At 37.5% G+C, this 21524-nt stretch overlaps 1 protein-coding gene across 1 annotated transcript in view; it reads right to left on the bottom strand.

Annotated features, from left to right (window-relative positions):
* The window catches only part of DLG2 (discs large MAGUK scaffold protein 2), a 2099601-nt gene that overhangs the window by 736530 nt on the left and 1341547 nt on the right, over positions 1-21524 (bottom strand). The window contains 1 exon segment of the mRNA XM_019643522.1: positions 17766-17823. Within this exon segment, the coding sequence (XP_019499067.1) occupies positions 17766-17823 (58 nt within the window).

Here is a 21524-nt window from a genome sequence, read left to right as displayed (position 1 = left end):
TGCTGAGGTTACAGGAAAACACAGGTGTCTGGCCCAGAGACAAAGGGAACTAAGTCAATATTTGGCATATGAGAATACTCCCAAATTAAGCTATTCCAACGCACTACAGAGTATGGTTTAGAGCAGTGCTTCTCCAATTTTGATATGCATTTAATCATCTGGGGATCTTGTTAAAATTCAGATTCAGTAGGTGGGTCTGGGAGTCAGTTTTCAACAAGCTGCCCAGTGTTGCCGATGCTGCTCATCTGAGGACTCCCTTTTGAGCAGTGAGGATATAGAGCTGAGATACTCCTTGGGTTTGGGTGCTGGCCCCTTCTCTCACCAGCTACATGACCTCGGCCACTTCTCTTTGTATTAGTTTATTTATTTATTTTCCCTCATTGTAAAATGAGAATAAGATCAGTAACTAACTAAAATGGTTGATGTGAGGACTAAATGAATTAATGTATGTATGTAAAGCATTTAAAGCAGCAACCAGTACTGAACAGGCATTCAATAAATATAAAAATTTTAAAAGAATAAATAAGGGTTTCTCATTATAAACACTTAACCAGTCAACAGAGACAGACAACCCACAATTTTAATTGAGCTTAATTCACCACAATAATTTATTTTAAGCAATTAATGTCAACAATCACATTAATCTCCATACCTGAAGCTTGGCATGTTATAATTTTTCAAGTCACTGAACTTAAAAAAGAAGCTAATTAACAATTCTCTGGGTGGTAGCCATACTCAGAGGCATGGACCTGTCATGATATAACAACAAATGTCTTCATCTACTTTTTTCATGAAGAGTGCAGCACAAATAAGAACTAAATATGCTTATAAATAACTGAAATGTATCCTGCTAGTTTTTTCTTTCCCCTTTATACTAATCTCTTTCACAACTAGAATTGTTCTATTTGTTTATTGTCTGTTTCCCTCATCATGAATTTAAAATCCATGACAGAGAGACAATGTTTATCTTATTCACTGCTATATCCCAGCATCCAGCTTGCTACTTGATATTTGATATACCATTAATAAATAAATGTTTGCAAAATATAAAATAAATGGCCAACTATATACCTCAGTTGTAATTTTCATTCATTTATTCAATAATGCATTGAGTGTCTGTGCTTTCTTTTTTTCTGGTTATGTTCTAGGTGCTAGAGATTTAGAAATAAATAATCCACAGTCTGTATATTAAAGAAGTTCATGGTCTAGTTGGGGACACATATATGAGCAATAATTGAATAAAAATTAATCCCAAAAGGGTAGGCAATTGATAAAAAGGATATTCATAGACTAGAGACAGGAGTAGGATAGGGCATTCTAATTAAAGGAAAAGATGACATAATTTCACAAAAGGAGAATAAGGACAAATGGGCAACTTTAGATAGAATGGGTACTGAGGAGGATGAATAGTCCTAGAAATTAACAGTAGAGACAAAGGCAAGGTCCAGGTCATAGAAGACAACATATGTGTCTTCTATCCTATTGTAGGTGTGAGTTATGGTGGAAGGATGAGAAAGTGAAAGATAAAAGCTAAAAAAATAAACCTCTCCATAAAGAGTAGTAGCAATACTATACAGAAAGTGACTGAAGCAGAGACTATTAACTGCCTCTGAATATCTATTCTCTTCTTAAAAATTACCACCTGGCTAATAAGTGAAATACTCTAGCCTCTCACAGCTTGGTGTAGCCACAAAATGACCATTTCTGGTCAATGAATGAGTTGATTCTTGTAATTTCTGGAAGTGTCCTTAAAAGTGGGGAGCACACGCTTCTTAATGTCTGTTCCTGCTGCCTGAAATGTAATGTAATGGTTGGCGCTCTAGCAGCCTTTGAACCGTGACGTGATCGAGAAATAAGGACCCTTGTTCTAGAATATAACTAGAATTAACACAGAACGACTCTAGGTCTCTACAACAGTAGCGCACTGTCAACCATAGGTTGTCTAGCCTTTCAACTTCATTTATGTGAGAGAAAAGTTACTTTTCACCTCTGATTTTGTCTCTTATTTTGGAATGTTTATGCCACTTCTCCTAATTCTGTGTTAGAAGCACAAAAATATGGACATGCTTTAAGAAGAATGTGACCTTTGAAATAGTTACTGAAGGAAAAGAAGAAGGTTATTAGGAGACAAGGCATCAAAGCAGGATCATCCAGTGCATGGAAATCACCAAGAATACAGTGTTCTCAGAAAGCTAGGAGGACTTCTGAATAGTGGGAACACAGGGTGTATTGTGGGAAAGCGATAGGATGGGGAGCATGGGGAGGGAATGACAGGCACCAGTAAAAAGCCTTAAATATCACACTAAGGAATTTATGAATAGATTTTATGAGGCAATTCAGGGCTATTCAAGGTTTTTAGGTAGTTAAGTGACAGGACCACACTGGTTTTTAGAATAACTCAGAGAGCTACGTGGTCTATAGGAAGAAAAAGCGAGAAAGAGACAGATAAGTTCAGGGGCAACTGCAGGAGTCCTGAAGACTACAGAGGCCTGGACTAAGGGCGTTGGTGATAAAGGAGATGGAGCACAGACAAGAGATACTGAGCAAACATGCTATGTAAGAATTAGTAACCACATAAATGCAGGGATGTGAAAGAGAAGTCAGGATGACTCTGAGAAATGGAATATGGCTTGGACACAAGGTAATGGTGATGTCATTCACTGAGACAAGGAATGAGGGAGGAAGGGATACAAACAAACCATATAAGTGAAAGTCAGGCTTTGTGCAATAGTTAGGAGAGAAAATAAAAAAGAAAAACAGTAGGATTTTTTTTTTTTTGCATGTCTGGCTGTTTTTTGTACTCAGGTTACAAGCTAAATAGTACTTCTTCCAAGAAGTGTTGTCAAAATCCTCTTTCTAAAAAAGGCACTGCCCTCCCCACTCCCACTGTCAAATCACTTTGCTTTATTTTCTCCTGAGCACGTTTTACTTTATAGCTTTCTTTTTGGTTATTGTGTACTTTGACTAGAATGTAAGCTCCATGAGAGTGGACATTTTGTTTTGGTCCCAATAACTGATCTAAAGTGTGCCTGACATACAGTAGGCACTCAAAAAACTTTTGTTACATGAATGAATTCCAGTACCTATCAGCAGTGTGGAACTCAGAGATTGCAAATAAAAATGATTAAATTGAAGGGACCAAAGCCATAATATAGGAAAGCACCCTTATCTGATGGAAGGAAAGGAAGCTTAGCTCCAGGCTTTCCTGCAAAGACGTTCCCCATGTGACAGTCTGTTGGGAGGAGTCAAAAGACCTGTGTTTGAATCCATTCTGCTATTTACTAATGACATAAGTTTCATGAGCTTTATGGCCTCAAAGCATTTTTTCAGTTCCCTTAGCTATAAAATATTCCTTCATGAATATTTTGAGAATTAAATAAAATAACATACATAAAAGCATATTGTTTGGGATCTTCACCCATTATATCCCAAACCATTCATTCTCAATTCCTACTAATTATTTATTACACACAATGAGATCATAAAAACCACTTCTAAGATCTCTTTCCAGCTTGAGTTTTAACTTACACAACATTATGTTTTGAATACCTGCAAATGTTCTGTTTACCACATTTTGGAACATTTTCCCTCTATTTGTAGCTCTTTAACTTTTTATTAATGAGGTGTATAACAACACTGCATTTGACCTTAGCTGTTTTTGAGACATCCTCCATCTCTTAAGTGAGTAACTCAGCAAATTAAATTTTATTGCAACTACTGAGAGGCAGGTAGCATAACGCTGTTCTTACTGCATGCCCCTTGGCACATGCTGTGTCACCTTGGACAAGTTAAGAATCTCTCTTTTGAATACGATTCCTCACCTGTAGAGATAATAACATACTTCTCAGGATTATTGTGGGGAATGCATAAATTAACATATGTAAGGGATTTTTAATAGTGCCTACCATATAGTTCAATAGTTATTAGCTATTTTTATTCTTACCATTTATTAAACCATGTATGGAATTGTTCAGATCGTTTTCTTACCAGCCATATGATATATTTTCAGTTTTCCCCATTTTACTGAATAAGAAACTAAGGCCCTGAGAGATTAAGTAACTCCCTCAAGTTCACATAGCTAATGAAGAGGCAGTGTTGATATTCAAATTCAAGATCCACGTCTGTCAGACACCAAGTTCATACTCTTGGGCATGCCAACATAATGCTCCATTTTAAAGGGACCAGATAATTTTGCCAGGGAAGCAGACATTTATGAAATCAAGTTGCCATCAAATAAACTTGAATTAAAAAACTTTTGACCAGTGTACTCCTTAAAGGAAGAGCAACAGGCAGTCAGAGAAGGGGAAACTCAGTGAGGTGGGTTTTAGGAAAAGCTTCTGGAGGACTTGAGCAGAGCCTAGATACTCATAGTTGACTGTTTCTAAATACATTGAGCCCCAGGTACTACAATGACATACATAAAGGTCAACTCAGGCCAGCTTTCAGCAGTCGTCTGGCCTGCAGTCTCCTTTCTCAGTCTTGCTGGGGCCCTTAGGTCAAACTGCTGAAGCACAGCCCATGCCTCCCTTTTTAATTAACCCAATTACAACTCATACAGGGTGACGTGTGGCAGCAGAACAAGCCATGGAGGGGCATTTTATTAACTTGATCATGTCTGAACCTGGGGGCATATGCCCTGCATAGACAGCTTTGTTAGCTGTGGTTGTGTCTGTTACCAAATTAATAGGGGGCGGGGAGGGGGGAGAGGCAAGTTCAATTTATTACCTTTAATGAGTCCACTAAACCAACCATTTTTATCGGAAGGCCTTTTCAGAATCACAATGGATTAGAAAGACTAGATGTTTTAACATTCTTGATGATTTACAACACAACCTACACTGTGTGCTTATTGCCTTTTTTCCCTCAAAATAATAAGCAATGTAAGTGCTGGCATCTAATTTTATAATTCTGATTCAAATAGATCAAACTCTCCATTTTATAGCTCTAAGTCAGTTGTTCTCAACCTTGGCTGCACAAAAGAATCACCTGGGGAGGTTTTCAACTTCCCAAAGTCTACGCCCAGACTATAGTCAGGCCCATTTCTGTTCCTGGTGTCCACTCATCAGTATTTCTAGAATCACACAAAGAGATAAAATATGCAGCTAAGGCTGAGAACCACTGCTTCAGGGGATCAGGGAAAGCATTAGCAATATGTTTAAAAACAACAAACCAACACAAATTCCCCGAGACTGTCTTTAAAGAAATCCTGATTATGATGGGCTATGGTTTACGTGGTCCTCTTAGCAAGTTGTTTGACCTATCTTGCTTTGTTGTTTCATAACTATTTTTCCTTCAAGTGACACTCCATTAGATTGTTATTCTTTGAGTCTTATGCCCCTGAGTTTCCAAAACAAAACACCTCTGGGCAAAACATCATTTGTAGTACTTTGTGGAAATCAAGATAATCAAAACACAAGGGTATTATTGCCAATTGTGAAGCAGCAACTAAGCTTTTTCACCAGGGGAAAAGCTCATGAAAGTTCATCCTGTTATTCAAATGGTCACACAAACCAGGAACTTCTAAGTGACAAACAGAGGGAAAATAATTTAGGTCTGAGATATGATGCATTGAGAAAAGACACTAGGGGAAGTCAACCATTGAAAGCCACAGGGTAGAGGAGGGCTCCCAACATGAAACCACATGGGACAATGCGTCTTTTTCTTAGATCCTGTTTTTATACACATAGGGGACTGAATCACTTGGCTCTTTTGTAAACCAAACCCTCAAGGTTTGCTTTTTTTTCCCCTCAAAATGTTAATTATTTTTTAAAATGGATTTCTTCTACAAAAACATTGGAGAGCAAAGGTAAGTGACGGTTCTGTACCAGATTCAATATTAAGTGCTTCATTTTTTATTACTTCATTTAATGAATGAATCCATGGGTAGGTGATTTTATCCCATTTTATAGGAAAAAAAAACTGAGGCACAAAATTGTTAGTAATTTGTCCAGTATTATAGGATTAGTAGGTGGACCAAGAAAGATATGAATGTATGACTGCCAGGCAACAAAGCCAAAGTAATCTCCACTGCCAGTATCACAGACTTCTCAAAAATAAAGGTGATTGCCACTTAGAGAAAGACAGTTTATTATTATTATTTTTTAAGAACCTGTATACTGGGGGTGATGAATAAAAGAGGATGAATAGTAATGGAAAGAGGCTTTGAATGAGTTCTAATAATTATGTGTGGCCACTGATGGAAGGATTTATATTGGAATGTTTACAAAAGAAACAAGGTGTCTATCCAACTTATCAGAGAATAAGTAGCTAAGAATCAATTCCTGAAAAATATCAGTCTAGAAAATCCAATTTAAAACCCAAACAAAATTTAACAAGGGAGAGAAGAGATTATAAACTACTCTAAGCATCACATAAAATTCCAGAGTCCTTAGGAAAACGGTGTTTTACTATTTCTGCTTTTTCTTTTTTTAAGTTAAAAGTAGAGTTGTTAGCTTCATTCCAATTATTCTACTCTTAAAATTGAGGGAAGATAATAGAAAGGTTTTAAGTCATTTCTCTTTATTACTCTGCTCTCATTCTTTTTATCCATTTTCCTTTTTACTCAACTATCACTCTTCCTTTTTCTTTTTTTTCTATTTGATTTTACCCAACTAACCATAATCTCCTTTATCATACATGGCTGCTTACATTTTCTTTCAAAACTACATGTGAGAAAGAAAAAAACACTTTAAAAGCACCATACTTTGAAAAGAGTGGTTACGGGTGAGCAGGTTAAACTTTGCAAATTAAGCCTATATATTGGACACACTGTTTTTGTGTAGCACCTTGCACATCAATCTATGTGGTCATGTGGGTCAGAATAAACATTTTACTTGATTAATCTCATTTTACTTGATTAATAATTAAATTTATTAAAACAACTAAATTTGACTAATGTAACTGAAGGTAACAGTAACAAACTAAACTTTTATTGAAATTCTACTACTGGTATGTGCATGGACCTGAGCTAGATGTTCCCTGGAATTTAAACATAAGCTAAACACAGTTTATTTTTTTTAGGCTAATATTGAATAATAAGAACTATTACTAAACAAGAAAGAATATGGTAAATATTAATTTTGCATGATAACAATGGTCATTTGTTGAACATTTATTATAAGTCAAGCAATATATAAATATTAGCTCTAATGCTTCCAACCAGTGATCTCTAGTTTTTTACTAAGGGTTTCTATCTCTACAAGGTTTGTGAGCATGCGTTCCCCCATATGTGCTAATATGTAGAGTAATTATATAGTACTGGTACAACTGTAATACAATTTTTTTAAATAAAATATATCCAAATGTTTAAATTAGAAAAAGTGAGAAAATATACAGAGAAAGCTTCCAGTACTTTGTGGATCACTTTTAGCATCCTCTGGGAGAAATCTCCCACACTGAAGAACACTATTATGGAAGCTGTGTGGCAGAGACCAGTGGTTATCCCCCATATTCATTATCCTTTCCTTCCATAGTGATGGGATCTCCAATTATTATCTGGGCCCAGGGTAGTCCAGAATAAAGATTACTCATACGTGTTCCATTGAAGCTAGGCTTTGTGCCTAAGTTCTAATTCTTGGGACATAGAAAGTATGTTTTAAAGGGAGGAGCCATGTTAATCTCCCTGTCCTTACTACCGACGCCTTGGCATGTCATCGTGGTGACTATGCACACAAGGGCAACATCCAAGGGTGGTAGAATAAGAAAATAAGGTGCTTAGGTCCCTTTAAGACCTTGTGGAGCAGAAAAGACATTCCATTTCTGGACAACTCACTTATGGACTGTTATATGTAAGAGAAATGCATATCTGTCTTGCAAAAGCACTGTTATTTTGGTCTTTGTTATATGTAACAAAACATATATACTAGTTCATATACAATGGAAGATAGTTATTACTCCCTGTACTTACAGATAAGGGAAAAGGTTCAGAGAAGTTAATTTTCCAAAGTTACCCAGCTAGTGTCTGATAGAATCAAAAGAGCCTAAAGTCCACCTTCTTTCCACTAAACCTCCTATGAGTTAAACATTGCACTACAGAATCAAGGAGGAAGGAGACGTTAATTTAGCCTAGAAGGATTGATGATGGCTTCCTGATGGAGGTGGTTGTTATTATTAATGGGATCTTAAAAGATGGGTATGGAGGAAAAGGCATTCTGGGCTAATAGAACAGAGTGAATAAAGGCAAGAAGATAAAGTATACAAAAAGCTCAGGAAAAGCTTAGAGTCCATTGCTATTAAAAGGTTGCTATTATTTCTTGGCTTTATTTATTCAGCCTATATTTTAGGGTACCTACTATATAGCAGGCACAGAAAGAGTCCTATAGGTATAGGGGTAAAAAAAATGTCTATACATTCTCAACTATATGAGAAGATACTACTGGCTATGTCTTCAGGATAAAGTCTAAATTCTGTATCAATCAAACAAGGCCTTCAGAATCAGACTCAACTCTGTCTTTCCAACCTAAAGTTATGATACCATTCTATGTTTTAGCCACACAGAAATCAGAACATATGGGTTTCCAGGCCTCTGACCTTTGCACATAGAGTTCCATCTTCCTGGAATACCTTTCCCCTACTCTGCCTGCAAACGTCTTCCTTTTTCTTTAAGAGTTAGCTAACAATCTACCTTTCTCTGCCTGCCTCACATGGGATGTTTCCTTACAGCATATTGCCTTAAAGTAATTTCTTCACATATGATTTCATTCATTCCAGAAGAAAATGTGCCAGATTATAAAAGTACAATGGCGGCAAAGATGGAAAAATTTTTCCCTGTGTTTATGGAGTTCACACACTAAGAAGAAATAACAGCCATTAAAGAAACAGTTATATTGCAGTGCTGTAACTTCTGTGAAGCGAAGAAGAGCCTGACGTGGGAGCACACAGCAGGAGCAGTCAGTATCGCTAACCTCAGCTTCCCAGAGGAAGCATTAATTCAAGCTGAACCCTTTAGGATGAACAGGAGTGAGCCAGACAGAGCTAGGCCAGGGGTGTTTTAACAGCATGTGCTACCACTATGCATTATCCAATAGGCTTTACTAGACTATGAAAGTCAATGTTTTAAAAAGTATCCCACATGATTTAAATGACAACAACAACAATAACACCAGGATTAAATGTTGGCTCAGTTTAATACTAAATGTATTACCATTGTACTTTAGTGAATCCCTATATATATTTTTTGGCCTTCCTGTATGCAGCATTTCCTATGCTACTCTTCACTTCCACCTCATGTCCAGCATCCAGAAGCTTCTTCAGGTCCCCACTAGCATCTCTCAAACTTTAGAATACATAAGAATCACCTTGGGTGCTTGTGAAAACATAGATTCCTTGGTCCCACCCTCAGAGATTCTGATGCCGTAGATCTGGGAGAGAGCTAGAAGTTCTGCAATTCTAACAATCTTCCTGATGGAATCTGAGCTATCACTTCACAGACAGCATCCTGCATAATAATGTTGTAGAGACGCTATACAATTTTCTTTTTCAGGGTTATTTTCCCATGTTTTTAAACCTGCTCTGCCAGGCTGAGGTCCTTGGAGTGAGAGTGGCTTCTTTGCCCAGGTACATTTAAGGCAGGTGCCTTCAGAGGAACCGTTACCAGAAGGAAGGGCCTCTGTGGTGACTCTCACCTGTCAATCACATTCTCCACTTGGACAACTGTTATAGTTTCCCATTGCCTCCAACCTTAGGTTTAATATAACAAACCTATGTACGGTCTCCCAAGGTATGAGGAGTTATGAGTAGAGTATCCAGCTAACTGCCCTCTGATAAGGGCACCATGGGGAAAAAAGGCTAAAGTAGGTTTGTGAATGGATAAGTAGGCAAGGTCGTCTAATTATTTATTTTTTTAAAGATTCATTTCAGTCTAAATAGGAGTTTTATGATTTCACAAAAAGAAAATTATGGAAGAATCATGGAACTCTTAAGAAAGCTTTTGGTAATTGCTTGCATTTGCCTCCATGTATGTCATACATGAGAGTCTTAAAAGTTAATAAGCTTTTAAGGGCCATGAGGACAGAGGCATGTCTTTCGCATGAGCATATTCCATAATTCCTGAGGAGAGTGATGACTATTTAGAAGATTTGAAAATGCTCAACTCAAAAAGGAAGAAATGAAACCAACTCACAGAAATTAGGAAGATAATTTTGATGATTGATTTTTTGACACCCCTGGTGTATATATAAATATATTTATATATACACCAGGGGTGTCAAAAAATGTATACACATGACTTGCATTTGTCTTTTGTTATCAGTATATATTATTACAATTTTAATAAAGTTTTTTTCTTTCTTAAAATGTGTATACATGTTTTTGGCACTGTGTGTGTGTGTGTATACATATATGTGGTTTCTTGATAAACATCAGCTCTCCTCCCCTTTCTATTTCATATTATTTATTATCCAGAACAGTTCTGTCCAATAGAACTTTCTGGAATGATGAACATATTCTATATCTGCACTGTTGAATATAGTATCCACTAGCCACGGTAGATACTGAGCACTTACAATGTTGCTAGTACAACAGTGAAACTGAATTTTAATTTTACATTATTTTAACTAAATTTAAATGACCACTGAGGCTTGTGGCTATCTTGGAGAGCACAAGTTTAAAAGCTAGCACAACACAGAGGTTGGTCATTGAGTTAGTTTGGTGAATTTAGTGGATCCTTTTTCCTACAGATATGCACCTGTTTAAGGTGAAAGAGAAAAAGGCAGCTGCCCCAAGGGCAAGCTAAAAGGTGTGGTAAAAGAACAAAGACAGCAGGGTCTAAACCAAAAACCAATTTTTCTGTCATTTTGATCAATGTTTCTCAAACTTTAATATGTCTACAAATCACTGGGGTTCTTATTAAAAACAATTTCTGGTTTAGCAGGTCTTGAGTAGGACCACAGATTCTATGCTCACAAGCTCTCAGGTAATGATACTACTGCTCGTCAATGGGCCACACTTCCAGAAGCAAAGATCTGGATGTAGGGATCCCCATGGACCTACATAACTTATTGGCCCTACCTCTGAAGCAGCTATGGCTTCTGCATTCTTGGCTCAACAGTTCAAGATTAAGTCAAAAGAATGTTCTATTTTATTAAAGGCACACCCCTCCCCCAATCTTATGATGAACATTTATTAAGCAGCTTCTACATACCAGGAAGAGTACTTATAACAACCCCAATAAGTCAAATACTGTTATTCCCATTTTCCAAGTAATAAAACAGAGGTGTAGATCATTTGACCTAACCAGAACTCACGCATCTGCTAACTGGCAGAGGTACACTTAGAACCCAGATGCTCCTGAATCCAAAGCCTAGTCTTTCTCACTAGACTCTACTGTTACTCAGAGTGTGGTATACGACTGAGCACCTGCCTCCTCTGGAGCTTATGAGAAATACAGACTGGCCCCCATCCCAGACCTGCTGAATCAGAATCTGCATTTGAAGATCTCCACGTAATTCTTATACACGTTAATATTTGAGAAGCATTATTATGTTCCATCTCTTGCCTTTTACAGCAAAGTAACACATGGAAGCATAGAGAACCTGCTGATTGTGGCAATTGAGGAATGGATTTCAATTGGCTGGGTTTGACTTCTGGAACAAATATTGATAGCTTTGCCTTTATTGTTAAATTCCTATTGCCTCATGGGCATACATAAGCCAAAATTAAGCTGTTTTCTGGCAGGTAAGCACTTTCCATTTCTGGATCATACTACATTCCCAACAGATAAAAACATCACAATATTGTTTCACAGTGTTCATGGGAAAAACCACAAAAAGAAACAAACTTGTTTGCTGAAGAATAAATGTGCTAAATTCAGCAAATCCTTCCAAAATATCTTGCCATTATTAATCACTCCCAGGATGGTTCAAAGAAACAAACATATTTCTGGTTCCTCTCCCTTCATGAGTAATTCTGGAAAACTATCCAATTAAAAGTAAACAGTAGTCTAAATCACAAGGCCTGTTATTGCGCAAAGTGACTCAAAGAAATGAATGCCTAACTGTCCACCTCTATGGCCAAGTGCTTGGTCATCCTACTTCTGTAACATAGCAGCTGCCTCCTCAGAGAGCTCTTACCGTCTGCTTTCTGCTGCTGGAATCAATCAGAAACACCATTTAAATCCTGCTTAACAACACCTCTTAGTCTCAAGCCCATTCTTTGGCTTCAGAATGATCCTCAGTGCTAATTCAATTGCTTCTCTATGTCCCTGAACCCATGTCATCCTGTATATTCTCTCAGGCCCCTCTCTTCTCAGCAGCCTTCACACACATTTTCAGCCCTTCTTTGGGCCATTTGATTCCCTTTCGATCACTCTCTTGTTCTCTGCCCTAGAATCATAGGTATGTCTGCATCCAATGACCTTTTACATTTAAAGTTCTCTACAAACATCTCTCTGATAACATTATAAGGCTGTTATGATTGTTTTCAAATAACTTTTACATAAATGATATTCTTGGCAAATACACTGTGTGGATACTACTAAGGATCCTCTCTTACTTTACGTAACCAAACTCTTCCTTCGTTTCTCTCCTCTCCTCTCTTTCTCTCTTTCCCTTACTTCCTTAGGAGGTTTTCCAAGCCACAGTCCTGGAATTTGTAGAACAAATTCCCTTCTCTCCACTATTATTTCTACTTCTGGAAACAGCGTTTCAGACAACAGTGTCTCACTGGAAAGTAAAGTCATTGTACTGCCAGTACTTGCTAGATGTTTCTTTTATTTCTCATTATTTTCCCTTAAACATCCTTAATAATGTAGATACGCACTCCCGATATCAGTTGATCCAAACTCCTTTGGAACTTTATTATAGTTGATCTATTAATGTTTTAAAAATCTAAAATTCCTACTGCTGTACCTGTTTCTTCCTAAAAAGGGACATATAGAGATTCTTCACCCTTTTATTTAAGGCTGGGCTATGGTAAATTAGTTTCTTGTTCAGCAAATATTCACTCCTTCCTCCACTTTGAACTTGGCAATATGACTTGCTTTGGCCTGTGAGGTATTAATGGATGTGATGTGAACAGAGGCTTTACCTGCGCTTATGTCATAAGCTTTTCTTCCTCCTGTCCTTAGGCCACCATAATGAAAGTAATAGTCTAAGTAAGTAGTGCTGTCCCACCCTCTGAGCCCCATAATGAAATATGTGAAGTAGAGATGTCTCAGCTAACCTGGTAATCTACAGCCTGAAGCAGCTGGCCCAGACAACCAGCAAACACTGTTGCAAGAAGTAAATGTTTACTGTTATATGCCAGGAGTCAGCAAACTTTTGAGACAGAAGAGCCTCCAGGGGTCAGCAAACTGCGGCTCTTGAGCTGCAGGCTCTGAAGTAAAATTGAACATGGAAGTAAAACTATCATAGTTTCATTTATAAAAATTTTAAAGGATATTATTCACATCTTGGTGATTATGTAAAAATATATTTATAGCTCTCGAATAATTTTTAAATTGTTGTGAGGGGCAGGATTGGCTCTTCCAGGGGTCGGCAAACTTTTGAGACGGAACGTAGAGCTGCATGTGGCTCGCGAGCCGCAGTTTGCCAACCCCTGTTATATGCCACTGACTTTGTGGTTGTTGGTTACACACTAAAAGTAGACTGTTACATGGAATGGCAGTAAGTGGAAACCCAAGTTCTACCAAGTTTTACTAGTTGAGCTATAATATCTGTATTTGAAAATAAGAGATTTGCATTCCTTGAACCCCAATTTACTTCACAAGATTTAAATCTCATGATTCTTGAGTTTTCCCCATGTTCCACGGTATATTTCCAGGAAATAAATAAAAATATAACCACCATGAAATGAAAGCTAGAGGAGAATGGAGAGAAAAGACATTCTAGAATCTCTCTGATTAATTTTATTTTTCTAAAGCAGAGAGAATGGGACTTAGAACTTCAGTCTGCTGAAGGGAAATATGCCAGGAAAGGAGGCTTCTGTGCCAGTTGGTCGCAGAGGACCGAGAGGGTAACATGCCACCTTTTCACTCAGTCAGCCTTCAGGAAGCTGAACTTACAGATCACAGGCAGGCTGTATGCACTCTAAAGTCTCTAAGAACAGAGTATTTTCAGTACCTTACATAAGACAATAGTCAACATATACCGGGGAAGAATACAGAGGTTGAGTGAAAAATGGAAACTACAGAGTGTTTCAAAGGGAATTTCCTTTTTCTCTCCTTGCTTTTCCTCGAGCACTTGTGTCCTGGGCTTGTCCACTTGTGCTTCAGCCATCATAATGAAAATAATACTTTTTCGGGTAGTACTGTCCCACCGACTGGGCCCCATCATGAAAAGGCCTTCCTATAGGGGATTCCTGCTTTGTATGAGAGGCAGGACTGAACCAAAGGTAAAGTCCTACCCAACCCTAAAGCATCAAGACATCATATAAAAATGGGTTTATTTGAAGCATTTACTTGTAAGAACCAGACCCCTTTGTTAATGGCAGACCTTTAAAAGCTCTAAGATCCCTTAACTTACCTTTCAAAAAAAAAAAAGAGCAGAAATCTCTTTAAATATTGGTTGTACCTTTTTTAGACAAATTTCCTTTAATTACAGACTTCCTCTAGTTATTCAACTGCCACGTGCATGTATGCCAAGGAATCATTTCCACAAGGACCATATATTGCTAAAATCAAATTTGCTAATTGGCAAAATTAATACATTCACTTGTAATGAAATTATTTTTGAGGAGGACTTTAATGTTATAAGTTAAAATTTGTCATTTAGGTAATATTTTTAAAGAAGGAAATGTTCTTATGCAACATGACTGATATGCTCTGGGGAGCTCTAAAATCATTTTTTCATTAAATAGAGCTGAAATTATGCAAATAACTAGAACATGTGAAATAAAAGAGAAAAACAAAGTATAGAACACTGGGGAATGAGAAAATAGACTGCAAAAGGAACAGTGATTTTTTTTTTTCAAGGTTACCCAGTGAATCAGGGGAAAAGGAGAGGGCTGGGGCCGATGCTAAGACCCAAAACATATCTACATTAATGGCTGTGTACTAAATCTGCCATTTTCAGTAGATAATGTTTCATCTATGTGAGGGAAGACATTCATAGTTACCATTCTCTTGGGGTCTAGTATGTGTTACTTCATAAGTGTTTATCAAACAAAATGATAAATAAATAAACCCCTATCATCCAAGAGTTACCAAAGCATGATTTCACACACATGATCTCATGTGATTCTTACAAACACCTCTAAAGTAGGTATTATGTAATTCCTGTCTTAGAGATTAATTTAGGTCCAGAAAGACTAAGTGAATTGCCCAAGAACACACTGCCGTGAGTATTGGGACATCTTTACTATACCAAGCTGCTAATCAAAAATCTCTAAAGCTTCTAACTCTTAAGAAGGTTCAAAAAGGGTTGCATGAAGTACAAAAACAGTTGAAGATAGGGAGGAGAAAGCCCTTTGAAAAACTCAGTCAGATACAAAGTTGATATTTAGGGGAATGGGAGCAATTTGATTAGCTTGTTATATGTAGCTAATCTTACTAGCTAATTAGTTTGGATATCACATTGAGCATGTCTGTACAAAATTCTTAGATGTTACTGATAAATTATTTGCACATGAGGGCATCTGGCAGTTAAGCCATGAAAACCTTAACAGAAGGCTTTGAAATAATATAGACCTACCACAAGAAAGCAGTCCTACCTAGCAAACTAAGTTTCTGTGTTCCATGTCTACTTGTTCAAAGTACTCCTCTTTTGCTTTGGCAACGGACAGTAAAGAGATTTGTTATAGCAAAGACATTGAACTCCTTAACACAGACATGGATCACTGCTCTAGGATACTGAAGTCTCTATGACAAGTTGCCTTCCACCCAAAGCTACGTGTAGCAGGGGAGTAAGTTTAAAGCAGACTTCAGTTCCCAGCTGAGGGGCAGAGAACAAGGGTGGGAAGGGGAAAGGCAGCACAACAACAGGCATTACGTAAGATCTCAGACTCTACAGCCAGGCTATCTAGGTTCATTATCGGCTCTGCCTCTTACTGTGAAATCTTGAGAAAGCTACTTAGCCCCTTTATGACTCAGTGCCCTCATCTGTAAAATGGATAAATTCACAGTACCTATCTCAAAGGTTGTTATGAGGATTAAATGAGTTAATATTTGTTAGTACTTAAAACAGTGTCAGGTATACACTAATCCCAATATAAATGTTTAAGAAGTACAAGAAGGTAGAAAGAGTGAGAGATCAGTACTGGACACTGTGTGTCCTTAACACCTTGGTTTGCTTCCTTCTAACAGAGTCCTTTGTTTTCCACAGCTGGGCCAATGGATTCCTACCAGTAAGGTTCACCCCATTTCCGGTCTGACCCCAAACAACTCTTGTACAGAAAGATTTAAGAAGCTCTAGTTCAGTAGTTCAGGTGACTCAGCATTAAATCAAATGTGCCGTTATTCTTGTCCTGGCCCCGCGTCCCAGTTTTAGTCACTTGTTCCTGTAATCAAGTCCCAACCTTTCTACTCTAGTTCTAGCACTCGGTTCCCCTGCGGCTGAGTCCCAGCTCACAGAACTTGCTCAAGTCTCCAGTTCCTTTGAGGCAGACACCTCCCGAAGGGCAGCCTTTGGGCTAGACCCACTTTGTTTGGTACACACAGTGTTTGAACTTTTGAAAAAATCAGTTGCCTGTACTTAAAAATTGCATGATTTTACATAAATCTTCAAAGTCCCAGCCCCCATTGAGAAATTGGATGGTCTGATAACATTTGGCCCGCATTTCCCCTTGGTGCCAACCCACTGGTGCTGAGTGGCAGCTGCCCCTTTTGGAAGGCCATGTGCTCTCTATTCCCCATTGGTCCCCACATTTCCTGCTCCATTTGGTTCTGGACCTGGATATGTGTGCTTGGTCCTTGCAGGCATTTGAGGTTGAGTTCTAAGCATGACAATAACTGGTACTTAACCAAGCCCGTACTTTGTGCCAGGTACTCTTATAAACACGTCACATGCTTTACTCAATTAACCAAAGCCCAGGAATCTGTTTTTCTTATATCATTATCCTTACAGCTCTTCTCCTTGCTTCAAACTCTGTCCACATGGATCTGGGACTGTTGTCTTCCTGAATGATTACTCTCTACACACCAGCTAAGGGCCACTCACAAAGCTGTCCTGCACCTCCATAATGTCAGTCACTCGCCCATATCATGGCCTATTGCTGGTCTCCAATTCCTCCTGCCCAGCCAGACTCTAATGTCAAGAGCTTTGGTCATCAGAGTGGGTACATTTCAGGTACAGATTCCCAGGCTTTGTTGATCTGACTGATCCTGATATCTCATGTGCCATGCTTTTATAAAACCATACATTTCATTTTATATAGACAGCCTTTACCCTCACATAACTTTTGTTTCCATTCTTGTTAGGAGCCCAGCAAAATCCATCAAATATTTATTGATCATTTACTTACATACTATGCTCTGTAATAAAAATTAAATTGACTGTTCCTTTACTGAGAGATCCAAAGAAGTTTGTTCATCTCTCCTATAAGAAATGCAATGTCTTTTCAGTGAATCACCTAGGAAACTAACGTTATCTGTACACATTTGACTGCTTTTTTCTAATGACAGGCACTTGTGTTTTACAAAACAATGAATGAAAGAGGAAAACATTTGCATGACTAAGCTGAAAGTTAGCAAATATCAAAAGCAAACTCATAAACCTCATTCTACACATCATTTTATAAAATTACTTGTATTGGGTAAAACTGAATATGTATTAAATTTTAAATTTAGTTGATTAAGTCGTACTTTTTAATGGAAGTCTTAAGTAAAATGTTACTCACATAAGGAATTGTGTCCAAAGTATCTGTGTTGACGATGATAGGAGCAGGGCTGGCCTAAAAAAGAGAAATAGAAAAAAATTTTAAATGACAAGTAGTGTATTCTGAGAATCCATTAACTTATTTAACAAAGAGCTTGACAGTGTTTCTTGAGGACCTGTCAGGTACTGTGTCAGGTGGTGAGAGAATAAATAAAATAGCTCAAGGCCCCCACACCCTCCAAATATTTGGTTACTGCATTCACCACATAATAAAATGGAGTTAGCAATAAAACGTACACTCATTTTCTCTTAAATTTTATTCAATAGTGTAGGAGATGAGAATTTGTGTTTAAGGCAAGGATTTCTAATAAATTGGGTAAAAGTTAAAGTTTGTAACATTTCTTTTTAAAACATCTGTGCTAAAGAAATTTGATTTCCCTCTCCAGGAAGCAAAATTAAACCTAAACCAATATTTAGAATCCTTTTCTTTAAACTGCATTTTGAGAGTATGTTGTATTCAATGCAAAACAGAAGGGTTCACTTAGCGATATGTCTGTTTACCTACTATGCATACTGTCATCATATATTTTCTTTGTTATTTATACGGCTCTGATCATATACCTTGGAAATCTTTAAAGAGAACATTAAAAATTAATCAAAGATGGCAGAAAACCATACTGGATATGCTAAAATTTCTTTAAAAAAATGTGTACAAACTGCAGTGATTTACCTTGAAATTGAGTAAGAATCTGTATAAAACTGATATAGGAGAGCTACAAACCAGCTCATTAGAACATACGAGATTGCAATCTCTATTTGCATCAACTAATCTGACTTCATGAATATTGAGTAGACCAATCTTTATTTTCTAGTTTCTAGAATTTTCACAGCAACTTTCCCTTCAATCCCTGAAGGATCTTTAATCTCCTTCCCAAACTGCAGATTTCATTTAGATAGAAGAAATACTCTTATCATGATTAATCGAGAGCTGTTTTATATGACACAGCGTGGTTTTGGCAAGTACTCAACTTTTGGGATATTTCATTAGATGTGCCCTCTGGAGTTAGCAGAGTTAACAGCTTTTTAAATGTCAATTTGTATCTATGGAACCCTAATCAAATGATAAAACAAACGGCAATCCAGCAGATTTTACAAAACAAAATTCCATGTTTTAACTAAAAACCCTGGGCATTGAGAATGTGAGTCTGATCTACATATTTACATAGTGGGTCAACTAGATATCCCTGGCTTATTTGTTAACTCCTAATAACAAGTACCTTGTTGGGTAAATAGGGGCTTTGGATAAAAATAGTTTTCACTGGACCCCACAAAAAAACAGTGCTTTTGAAGAAGCATTTGGTGTAGGAAGAACATGAGGTTTGGAATCAGAAGAGACCTGGGCTCAGTTTGTTTTAGCAACTTCCTGATATGATGTGGGGCTCAGTAACTTTTTGGTGGTGTAAGCTGGGGGCAAATCCCTTAATCCTTTTTGCCTCATTTTCCTTCTCTGTAGAATGAGAATAGAAACAACCACCTTTTGAAAATGTTGAAGAATAAGCCCGATGATGTATTTGAATGTGCTTTGTAAACTTAAATTTCAGAATCAATCTTAATCATATGAATTACCATTTATTATATACATATTAATTGACCACATATAAGGATATGCATGTACATTCTTATTTAATCTCCACAAAACCATAGTGATGAGGCATTAGTATCACTATACCTGTTATAGCTGAGAAAACTGAGGCCCAGGGAAAATGAGAGCAGAGATTTAACACAGGCCTTTCTAACCTCAAAATACATTTTTTTCCTTCTTAAGCTGCTCCATGATCCCAGAATGTAGGTGGCACCATCACCAGCGTCCGGCAGTGATTGGAGATTTCTAGCTACAGCACCACGCAAGACCCAGGCAAAGTAAAGGCTACCGTGAAGGTGAAAGATGCCTCAGGGTCATGCATATTAGATGCTGAGAGCATCTGGTGATGCCTTAATGGCTTTTGTTGATATTATTGTTGTTTTTCTAGTTTTGATGACATCTCTCCTTGAAAGTGATTGTGCCTCATCCCCTTGCCTAGACTGAAAACTTTCTAAGTACACACCCAGTGTTTGTATTTTACCTTATTATCTATAATAGTATAGTATCATCGATATATATGCATTGATTTGATTTGGGGTTTTCAACCCATCTTACTTTTGTTTTTCTCCTTATAGATTGTACTAATGTGGTCTGGGAATACATTTTATAGACAAGCCCATTTCCTATATAATACCTTCATCACTTTTGTATGTTTATGTTGCTATTTTCCATTTCATATGTATAAATTTGGTCTTTCCAATCTGGCTTTATGTTTAGAAAATAACAAGGATTTTTTACTTTCCTAGAATTCTTCACAGCGCTTGAGTACTCAGAAGAATCTCAGTAAACATGAATAACTGACTAAATGTATCTATAAAGGATAGATGAGGGTATAGAGGAATGTAACACCTCTTTGTAAGCTTTGCAGAACATTTCTAAGAAAACCCCAAAACTCTCTAGTTACAAATAAAACTATGACTATGACTACTTTTCCAAAATCCACTTTATAACCATATTTCTTTAACCAGTCACTATTACTTGACTATTCAGCTGTTATGAAATAATAATTATTTCCCAGCTCTAGGATGTGGATGCTGTGACTCTTGAAGTGCAATCTAGGTTATGTGGAAAGCTCACTGCTCCTTCCTAGTGACAAAAAGATCCTGAAGCCACAATTAGTACGTACATCTATGAAAGTCACTAAAAATGCATGAACATACAGGAAGTGTGAATTGTGTGAACACGCACACATGTGTCACATACATCTGACATTGGCAACTCCCTGTGTGAGTAGCAAACAGATGGCCTGATGGGTTATTCTAATGACACATCATCCCACTGTGCTGCTAAACCAGGCTCTCTGAAAATCCCACATTGCTTCGCTCTGGGACACTCACAGTCCTCCTCAATCTGTTTTTACAGAACCTTCCTGGAATCTTTTAAGCATTCAATGGCATATCATATCAGCAGAGAATAAAAATCAGGTGGTAGTAACACAGGCTGCAGTAGAATTCCAAGTATGGCCCAGGAGTGTGCTCTTCCTACCAGTTGGTAATTTCAGATCTTCTGTCTCAGCCTGGCTCCTATTTCTTGTCTCACTTTTGAAATCATGTGAGTCCATGCCTAGTTTGATCTAGTTTGGTTTCTGAGCCTTGAAACCAGTTCTCCAGTTACTTTGATGGTTCCCTCTAAGATTTATCTCCACACTTCACACTGACCTACCACCCCCCCTTCTCTTTCTTTATTGGATATCCTCTTTAATTGAACTCCTAAATCAAACTGGTGACTTAGCAGATCCAAACATCCCCCTTTAATATGCTTATTTCCATTAAGTGGAAAAAGATTTATAATAAATATGAAAAAAATATTTTAATAAGAAGCTTCAAGGCTCATCTTTATGTAAATCTAGGCTAACTACAAAGGCTTAAGAAAATTACTCTCTCTTGGGTGACCCAAACTGCAAGATGTAAATGGTTTACCTTTTATTTTAGATTTTCTTCCATGTGGAGAAAGCCAGTTTACAGCAAGAGGATAGAATAAAGGTGGTCATAGAGAAGTGAGAAGCAAGAGGCAAGCAGAGAGAATACTGATAAAGCTTAAATTATGAGATCAAGTTACTCATACATTCCACCACCTTCCTGTCCTTAGTTCTACGGGATACTCAAATATTCTAGCATCAATCACTTAGCTTACAC

This window comes from Hipposideros armiger, unplaced genomic scaffold (genome assembly GCF_001890085.2).
Source record: "Hipposideros armiger isolate ML-2016 unplaced genomic scaffold, ASM189008v1 scaffold_79, whole genome shotgun sequence".
In the NCBI taxonomy this organism is placed as follows: domain Eukaryota; kingdom Metazoa; phylum Chordata; class Mammalia; order Chiroptera; family Hipposideridae; genus Hipposideros; species Hipposideros armiger.
This window is presented reverse-complemented; position numbering and strand designations above follow the sequence as displayed.